Source organism: Chiroxiphia lanceolata, chromosome 5, assembly GCF_009829145.1.
Source record: "Chiroxiphia lanceolata isolate bChiLan1 chromosome 5, bChiLan1.pri, whole genome shotgun sequence".
In the NCBI taxonomy this organism is placed as follows: Eukaryota; Metazoa; Chordata; class Aves; order Passeriformes; family Pipridae; genus Chiroxiphia; species Chiroxiphia lanceolata.
In genome coordinates this window covers 41,576,867-41,587,624 of record NC_045641.1, presented here as the reverse complement: position 1 = coordinate 41,587,624, position 10,758 = coordinate 41,576,867, and the positions used below count along the sequence as shown (strand labels likewise).

General features: G+C 34.7%; 1 protein-coding gene across 3 annotated transcripts in view; it reads right to left on the bottom strand.

Moving 5' to 3' along the window:
* Nucleotides 1-349: 349 nt before the first annotated feature.
* TMTC2 (transmembrane O-mannosyltransferase targeting cadherins 2) overlaps nt 350-10,758 on the bottom strand; it is a 249,533-nt gene continuing 239,124 nt past the window's right edge. For all 3 annotated transcript variants that reach the window (XM_032688843.1, XM_032688846.1, XM_032688845.1), the window contains one exon: nt 350-1,852. In XM_032688843.1, the coding sequence (XP_032544734.1) occupies nt 1,673-1,852 (180 nt within the window). In that variant the 3' untranslated portion in view covers nt 350-1,672. The remainder of the gene's footprint in view (nt 1,853-10,758) is intronic.

The window sequence follows — 10,758 nt, the reverse complement described above, 5'->3', positions numbered from 1 at the left end:
AGCAACACTTACAGACTGTCGTGTTAATGGCAGGTAACATTGCTGCAGTCAAGTAATAAATAAATAAATACAGCAAAGAGTTCTCTACATTTTTGTTGGAATGGTGCTCAACAGTTAAAAAGGAATACATAAAGTAAAAACCCCAAACACTTTCTCAGTAATAAAGAGTTTTCAATAGAAGATCCTGAAGAAGCTTCAGTTCAAGGTGCTCTACCACTTTAACATTTTATCTATCATTATGAAAGGAATACTGAAGCAGATATCAAAGGGCCACTAAATGAAATAGTAAATTTTCTTACAAGCAATAATACTTATTCCAAAGAAAGAAAGCAGTTAATAAATGGTCTGGAAAAAAAACTGACTAAAGCTTCATACACTCAATTTGAAATAAATTACCTTTACATTGAAAATCTGAAGACTAAAACAGTAATGAGGACAAATCATTCTGAAACAGAAATAAATTGAACCTCACCAAAAGCGTATTTAGATATTTGACAGCTCTGCTGCTAGCACATGTAAGAATACAAACAGAATGCTAATATTTGGTTAGAATCTGAATAGGTAATACTCTTTAAAACACCACCACTGTGAAAAGTAACTGGCAACCACCATTACAAATTTCTCTTGTCCTACACTATTTTAAGCATAATCTAATCTAGTCCCTTCAGTTATCTATGAGCCTCACCAATGGATAACATTCCCTTTTCTCAGAGTTGCTCATAAAGTCTCATTTGTAGGATATCCAAGCACTAATACTTTCAAATCTCACTTGTACTAGTTATTGCAAACATATTGTATCCAGAGTCCAGTTTAAAGTTGGACTTATCTAACGGCAAAGTAAAGAGAGTCAGACACATTATTCTATAATACCAATTACTTTTTTTCCTAAGATGACAGTCTGACCATATTGATTTGGTATCAGGGCAAACATCACTCTTGCTTGTATTGCTAAATCACACCTATGAACTTTTTTTTGCCAACCTACATACTATATCTGATGTAGAATATGGGCAGTTCCTTAGTCATTCCGTCTACCTGACAGCAATTTGACTGTATGTCTCAAGAAACCTGCATTATAAGTTAACATGCTGAAATAACAGGCATGTGTCAGTAAACAACTTTGAATGCTGTCATCTAATCATGTTGACAGGTTTGAAAAAAATTGGCTATATAAGCTGAGAAATTGGAAAGCAAATGGTTCAAAAGTGAGATACAGCAGCATTAAGACAAACTGCAAACATGTTGGATTTAGTATACATTTTAATGAGTTACAGTATCAGCAAAATACTTTAACCCACTATTACCACTTTAACTCCCATATGGCTTAGTGTATACTGTGAAATTTTCCCTTAGTATTTCTATGACAGTACACATTTCAGGTATCCACCCAAAAGTAAGCAATATGGGATTTGCAATGATTTATCAAATATGCCAAAACACCTCCTCTCAAGTGCCATGGCTCCAAATATTTTTGTGAGGTAACAAGTCCTTCACGAATACCTCAAAGTATCTCTTACTCTATTTATCTGGTAGAATAGTTTCTCCTTAGCAGTAAGTAAGACCTCTGATCCTTGCAGTCAAGTCCAGTGAGTTCTCTGACCGAACAACTGTGTAGAAGTTCTAGTTTGTGGATTTAATAAGTTTAAGGAAGAAAAATTCAGAGTTTTCATTATCATGTTTTGGATGTCTTCAAACCTTGTTTCTCCATGATATTCCACAATTTGCGCAGGTTGGACTGGGTGATGACATCATCAGGTTTAAGTTGAAGAGCAAGGAGGTAGTTTGCTTCAGCCTCTTTCAATTTACCATTCAGATGGAGAATGGCTCCAAGATTCATTAGGGCAGCTGGATACTGGTACAATAAAAAAAAAAAGAAGGAAGAATATTAGGAGTATTTTCAATTTTTATTTTTAGACAATCTTTTTCCACTTAAAGAAGTTATTCTCTTATGTTTTCAGACTTTCCATGAAGCAATTTAGTAATTTAAGCAAATAGAGATAACAAGAAAAAGTTTCTGAACAGCTGCTGTACACTTTGTGCTTTGAACAGGTCAAGCTCTGGTGTCTACAAACACATACTTCCTACTTTAATGAGAAAACACAGAACTCAATAAGCTTTACATATGGTAATGTTGAAAATTAAAGTAATCCAAGACTGGATTAAAGATAGGATTTTAATTTTATTCAAACTCATTGTCAATAAAGAATTTATAATTGTTGGAAATAATTAACCCATTAAAACTTATCCCTTTCTTCTCTTTGTCTTAATTATAACTAGTAGAAAACACAACCTGTTCTCAGATTCTAAGAATATTCAGGGGTTCTAGGATATTCATTTAGATTCAGGTTGTGGCAATTCACTATTTCTTAATGAATTACTGAATAAAATTAACAATGGTGGAAACACATGCTATTTTTATAAGAAAGATGTTAAAATTTCATAACAAATCCATTTAAAAGCTTCTTATGTTACTAACAATTTTTCCATCTTCAGCTAAGAAAAAATGCTTCTTGTTTTTATTTTTTCATCTCTAGATTATTCCACTATGAAATAATAGGTTCTTCATGATATAAATATGCCTGGTCATTGGAGTTAACAAATACTAAAAGGACAGAAAAGCACATTTATGAAGCTACAAACAGTCTAACCTACCTTTTGCCAAGTACCAAAGGTATTCACATGCTAGTGAGAGCACAGTAAAGGCATTTGCCAAACCAGTACCTTGCCTTTCAAAGAAAAAGTGGGAAAAATTATACAGAAAGTTCACTATGGTTCTCCCTCTCAGGTCACTGTAAGTTCCAATGAGCTTCAGAAACACTTTTGAAGTCACATTGTTTTGCCTCAGAGGACAAGTGTTTCCAGACACCACTCAGCAGTGCTCTGATCAAAATACAATACTCAAAATGTGAAGCCACATGGCAAATCAGCTTCAGATTACTGTGAGGAGGGGGTGCTTGTATGCTTTAGAAGCCCCTCAGTGACAATAACTTCAGGAGAATGGTTAGATCCCAGAACAGGTTGCCTGGAGAAGTTGCAGATGCCCAGTCTCTGGAAGCATTCCAGGCCAGGTTGGATGGTGTTTTGAGCAACCCAGTGTACTGGAAGGCATTCCTGCTTATGGTAGAGGATTTGGAACTAGATGATCTTCAACATCCTTTCCAACCCAAACCATTCCATGATTCTATGAAAATATAGTAGGTACACAGTCAATGGAATATGCACTACAGATGGTCTCCTGAACTAATGTGGTAATAGGAAATCATTATGATGAGGAAGACTTACCTATGTTCCAAACCTCTCCATTAGCAAGTTAAATTCATTATTCTTATCCTTTTGAATCAAACTTCAACAAACCCCCCATAATTCTTGTGTACAAAACCTGAATTTTGTGGTGGAAATGTTATTCAGATAATTCTACAGCTTTATATCCTATAAATATTCCATATTTTTTCAGCTTTCTTCTTGCTTCTTTTCACCTGTCAATATATGAATCACAAAATCTCAGGAAGAATTTGCGACATACCAAATTCTCAGAACAAGTGGCTTCCAGAGTTTCAAAAATTAGGCAAAATAAAATCAGTTCAGCTCTCTCTATTGTAAACATCACAATGCAAATGCAGTGGAATCTGAAGATGTTATTTTTAGGTTTAATTTTTCTTACTTTACCCAGACAGATTTTTTCCACCTCCCCTAAGTCAGTTACTTCCTTCTACTGAGAATCAACAAACAAACAAAAAAACCCAGCTGGGTTTTATTTAGTTTTGCCAGTCAAATACTCTCCAAGATTTTCTCTTCCATAATATTCTGTACAGAGAAGGAAAACCATGCCCCTGAAATGTAATCTTTGCTACAGGCAACACATATCAGCAGCCACATTTTCACAGTTTCACCTTTGCAGTGCCAGTCTTGCATACTAGTTTATGATGGAATAATGCACTCCTTAATTACCAATGTTCTGGGTGCTAATTGATGTTATAAAGTGAAGAAGGCTTGGAAATCAGCTCCACTGTATATGGATGGCTGTCCCAATATCCACATATTTTATTTATTTTTAGACTTCAGATTGATTGAGCGAATTTTCTCACATCATGAGTAGGAACATCCATTCCCTCTGTTCATGCTATTTATCTAGTAAGAGTTCATGAATCAAACTGCTTTCTTCAAGAGCACAGTTATTGACACAGAGATGACTTCTCACTTGAAATATGTCTGTGTGTTTGCACTGAGACAAAGTTTACAGAGGATAAGGATTAAAAAACCTTAAACCTAGAAAAACTCACATAAATAAACACACATGTTTAAATGTGCTCAGGGCAAATTCTACAGCATCCACAAAACCTATTCTGTGGTAAGTAACACAGATGTCTCATACGGCTCCCAGAATTCCTTTCCATCTCCTCCATATCCTCCTGAAAATATGGTGTGTGTATGGGACTAATCCAGTACTCCAAAGAACATCATATATATAAGACCATACAACTACCTAAGAAACTCTTCTACCACCATCTCTTTGATATATCATTTCACAAGAGCAAGCAACAAAAACAAATAAAAAGGACAAACTGCATGACTTTTAACTGAAATTTTCCAGTTTCTACACATCATCCGTAATTTCCTGGAGGCCTAACAAATTCTATGCCATTAATGCTTTAAACTAATGTATCCATGGAAAATGTGAACTGAGAACTCATTTCAGGTAGTCCTGAAAGTTCATTTCGGCTCCTTTACGTTTCAAATGAGGAAGTGCACAGCATTTTGGAAAGACTGCTCCCTAACTTTCTAGGGTATCAGTCAACCCAATATCTATGGCTTATAGTAATAGTCACAAGAATTTTGCATGTCTGCAACATTATACATCACTGCCATTGCTCTCTGACAGCTATAAAGGTTGGTCAGAGGATAAGAGAGCAAGAGACATTTGCTATAGTTTTTCTTCACATAGATTGTCTTTTATTAAAGACAGCTGATAAAACTTTTCAGTATGTTAACAAAGGCAGTCGACAGCTACCAGTGCAATAACATGGGACTTGAAGCACTGTATAACAAATGACACCACCTACTACTTCAGAAACTTGAAAGGAGAAACAGGCCTGCCTTCATTTCCTTTTGGAGACAGATGCTTTACATCAAAAAAAGCTGACTGGTATTTCTATCGAGATTATAAATGCTGTCTTTTATGGTCTATTTGGAATTATTCCCTTTATTAGCATTTTTATCGTGGTGTGCTTGTTTCCTTAGTGGTTTTTTGGGGGCAGTGGGGAGAGGTGGTTGTGGGGAGGAGAAGTGAGGAATAACAGAATAGTTAATGAATAACGAAATAACGTAAGGCATGCATTTAGTTGCCTGAGGTATTTTTGGTTTACGTTGATGACAATTTTTCAAACTTTCCCTATAGTACCAAAATAAAAGGAGAGCATTGGGGCATGCAAAAATCTTAACAAAAAGTCCTCTCTAAAATCAGAGAACTATGGAATTTCGAATAATTCAAATTAATTCTGGGTAGTATTTCGGGATTACACTAATGTAACCACGTAGAGTATTGGACCCACAAATGGAATGAATCTTAACGACAAGAAGATTAACTGCTTCCTTGTTTGTAATGTCTGTCTTCACATATAGCAAATGCCATATCAGAAGAACAGTCCCTAACACAAGAATACAATTTAACTCCTACATGGCCTAAGAAGTTATGGAGAGAGAAACAAATACACAAACCCTTAACCTAGCACAAACTTGTCTATATGGCAGACAGGTATGAACAGTTCAAACACAAGCAAGGAAGTCTGAAATTGTTTTCCTCAAAGCTCTGCTTACAGATGACCTTCTCTGGTCAATACTACAGAGGTCAGGGTAGCAGATTCTGAGATGAAAGTGCATTCTGCTGCTGCTGGGCCACTTACAAGGAAATGATGGCAATTTTTACTTCAGTAGAATCACCTGCTTGTCACTTATCCATTTCAAAAGGTCACTGAAAAGATGTTGCCAAAATCCATCTTGCTCTTAATGAATTATTGCTATGTGTGATATTGTAGATGTTTCAAAACAACCCCAGTTGTTTATTTATTTATTTAATAAATACTGTAATATGTGTGGCCAACCCATCAGAAACACACAGGTTGTGCTTTGTTTTAAAACAGTGCCATTAAGGTCACTTAATTTTTAAGGGTTCCTATTGAGTAGAGTCCATATTTAAAGGCAGACACAAAAAGTGCATATTTCATCACAACATTTCTAGTTACATAGGGGTGAACAATTCAGATATTTCTCTTTGATAACTGAAGACATGTAGGTGGTACAATGACCAAGTAGTCAAACAGCAGAGTATTACTCGTAGAATGGCTCACTAGGCATGAGAGAAAAGAGTGGTGGACTGCTTCACCCGATCAGTGACCATCGGATAATGAGCTGTTAGGCCTTTTTTATCATCCTACAGTGACAGTAAGAATTTTCCCTTGAATATTTATTACTGGTATTATTGCTGTAGCACAGCACAGTATTTTCTGAAACAATCCAAATGTCTACAGCTCCATTTTATCAGTAAAAGTAACTGTGAAAAACAGAATAATTTCAGGGGTGGCCCTTGCTTTTGACAGACTTCACAACTTCTGAGAAAAAACATGACCTAATAGTTGCCCCAAGATGTAAACATACTACTTTAAAGCATGGTGTGGGCAGAGAAGGCAGTACACTCCAGCAGGGGAGGGACATGCAGCGAGATGATTGCTGCCAACTGGATCTTACTCTTCAATTAATACATTGACAACACTGTAAATGCATCAGTGACACATGGAAGCAGACCTTTTTATATGAGCAATTTGTGTTGCCAGATAAACCAAGCACTAGTTATGGAGAAAGACTCATGTTTCTACCTGGTTCTCTACACTATAAGGCTTCTTAAGAACTGCAGTTTGCATATGCTATGTCTGGTATTTTGTTCCGAACAGCACATGGATCACAACTAAGACACTGATCTCCAGTAAGCTGGCTAAGACGACAAGAGAATATTGTCTAGGAACAGATAACTTGGTGCAAAAAACATTCTGGATCAAGATGACAGGATATAAGGCAAAGCAGCATGGATCAGACAGAATAAAAAACCCTAAAATTCAGAGTTGAGAGGGATTTCCTGTGTCATCAGCCCAGACAGCAAAACATTTGGTTCTGCCAGAAAACAAATAAACAAAAAAATCAGTACCTTTGCAAACTCTTAAAATGGAAAAATGCTCTGCAACTTTTCCCCTACAACAATTAAGTACATTAATTAAATTGCAAGTCTGCTTATGAACAATTTTGCTAAGTATGCTTTTGTGTTGACAAGCTTTCAGTTTAAAAACAGTGAAGAGAGGAAATGCATTTACCCTGAAAGTACTAATTTGAACAAACGTTGTGAAGAGCACAGTTTTCACTGTTTCATTAGTCAGAAAAGGACCTAAACATCTCTTCTGCAAAGGGAGCCTGCGTTCCTACCTAATTACCTTAAGAATGAGTAACATAAATAGCTATATAAATATAAATAACGACAAGCTTAGGCTCTATAGGGGCGTGGATCATTGGATTCTTTAAGAGTGCTGTGTTGTTAACACTGACAGAGAACAACCTTACCTATTCTTTGTTAATATGTCATTAAACAGAAAGAGACCTCATTTATTGCTCACCAAACCAACAAATTATGAACATCCTTCAGGAAAAAAAAAGACATCAGAAAAAAAAATTAGATAGGAATAAAACAGTTTCTGTTGAATACTGTTTAAATAATAGTCTCAGGTTAGGATAATAAGTCAATAAGGTGGAAAACCAGAATGAGTCTTAACACACCACCTGATGATACCACAGAAACATTAGGTCATATACTTTTTTAAAAAATTTTTTATTCTTTTACATTTGAATACTCTCATCTGGACATCTAAAGCAGGTGACATTTTAACCTGCCTGGTGAAAAGAGGATATACATGGAAATTCTTTGTATGCATCTAATCATGTGTGTTTTCAAACAGTGGAGACTATCCTATCTAAAACTGCAAACTACATGATATGTATATTTAAAATCAGAAACTAAATTGTGAAGTAAAGGTTTTTCACCTTTTTTTCCTATTTATGGGTGACAGATGTGGGAGTTTTCATCCACACGTACACCATGAAATTATTCAGTTTGCTTGTAGATTGAGACATCGGCATAATTAAAAAAAACTCAGCTGTGTGTCAGGGAAGAGTTCTAGACTTGGCATAGGAAGGATGCATCAAGCAGTCTACTTTGGTTCTCAAATTATCACATCAATAGGGGACATTTTACTATCAATGTTCTCCAGACAATGGAGATTTTTTCCTCAAAATCTTATTCATCTTAACCTTCAGAAAACTGCTCAGTATTTTAAAAACATAGTTATCCAAAACCAAACAAGCATATATGGATATATGTTACATTTTGCTGCTGAAAAGCTATCCACCATTGGTTTTTATGTAAGTTCACAATATACTGGTTTACATATCAGCAAGTTAACAAAAGCATATGTTATAACTGTTAAAGGTTTCAGTTCATAACAGTTGAAAATAACCCACAAAAATGTACTAACATTTGTAATTTCTGTGTATCTAGACTTTTCCCCCCAATGGTCATGCCCCAATTGCTTTGATTTATGCTTAAAAAGTCTCCTAGTAATCACTCTCAGTTTATATGGAAACTGTGATGGACATTTTTAGATAACACACTTGTATTACCATAAAAAAAACTAAAGAGGAACATACGTTTTAAGTATTTTGTATTACAGTTACATTGAAAAAAAAAAAATCAACGGTTTCCAGACCTCAAAGTGTTTCTAATTAAACTTCTTTGCTTTCCAGCTCAAATGTTGTCAACGGTATAGGACAGGATAATGTTATCCAGTTTTCCTAGCACTTTAGGATTTCATAAAAAAAAAAAATCATCGAATGACCTAATTTTTGTTTATAGAAATCCAACTGTCCTCTAATGTCTGAAATGTGATGATTTTAATATATAGCTACAATTATGTTATAAAACACTTAACAACTTATTTACCTTATCTAACACAAGTACGCTTCATGCTAACTAGGAGGTCTGTACTTCAAGTGAGAAACTTGAATAGAAATGTCATCTGTACTGTCATACTGACAAATAGAAATTGCTCAAAATCTTTCAGTAACAGAACTTTGTCCTATTAAAAAAGAAGTAAGAATTTTTAAAAATGAAAATCAATCTGTGAGTAAATGTATTTTTGCATGCATTTTCTTTTTAAACCTTGGAAACCAGAAAAACAAAGGGCTTTATGCTACTGCCTAAAGACAAACCCCAGTTTTACTTAAAAGAAATGTAAAGTGTTAAAAGAAAAATTAGTATAATCTACATTACCCAGAAGCACACATGCAGTGCTGATTAGATGTCCATATTAACACAATCAAAACTGGCTAATCTTCAGAGAAAACTCTAATTTACAGATCATGAGTTTATACCACAATTACACTCACACTACTAACACTAAAAAATGTTAATTTTTTTCCAATCAAATAAAATGTCATTGGTAAATAAAAATGTCTGCTGAGAATGAATGCATCATCCATCTATTTTTGCCCAGATACTGATTAAATACATCAGCACACAGAAAAGGTTGTACAGTTTTTCCAATATGCTGGTAACAAGCATATTGCATTAGAGTTTCTATTTTGCAGTAGAACAGCCAACAACTGAAATTTCAGAAAGAAGTAGTGCTGATTTCTAGCCTTGAAAATTTAGTGGTGTTCTATTAGGGGAATCTCAAAATCACAAGGATTCCAGTATTTTGACTCAAATGTTCAGATGAATATTAAATATCCAACAAAGTTTTACACCTTTGGCTGACAAGTGTAGTCACCTGAATTAAATGCTTGAGAATTAGATTAATATCAGTATTACTATAAGCTTTCATGAATTATTTAGGTATTTGTAGTTGTAAGGCATTGCTTTCAGGCACATTGTGTAAACCATTATGCAACTTGGCATACTTGCTCTTAGGACAAAGAATGATAATCTTGCTAATTTTTTTAAGGCTTCTATCATGCACAGTCACTGTTACGACAGCCCCCACACAAAGTGTGGTATTAGATCACTACAGAAAAGAAAACACTAGGAGATTTTGAGTCATTGCAGATTGTTTTAGGATGAATTTTAGCCTTTATTCCATCCCTTCATTGAAACACTTTCTCTTGGCTAACTTTCCCTAGACAAGAGAATCAATCATTATTCCTCTATTGGTAATAATTTCACTGGCAGGAGAGGACAATTGATGTCTATCACATGAAGTGATATAATTCTCATAATAACACGTTTTATCAATAGTGTCTGAAGGTATTTTCAAATAGGTCAAAAATGCAACTTCAGCATGTGGAAATGCTACCAAGACAATTTTGCAAATAAAAAGTAAGTACATAACTTTGTAAATAAATAACAAAACTCTTGAGATCGTTTTAAGAACTCACATCATTTTAAGAACTATATTTTCATTACAGAGTAGAGACAACTGAAAAACGCTTAAAAAAGTCTTGCTCGCAAATATTTTCTGTTCTGAAATTTCTACACAGAAAACCTTAAAATATTTGCATGTTGATCTTTTTTTTCTTCCTCTTTGCCCTTTTTCATTTGGCAGAGTTAATCAAGGATCATGTATTGATCTTTCAAAAATGATAGAAAATAAGGTTGATAATGTTAAGTGTATTTAAATGCAGTTAGAATGTGAAGAGATTAAGTAGAACTACCGAGTTACAATAAAG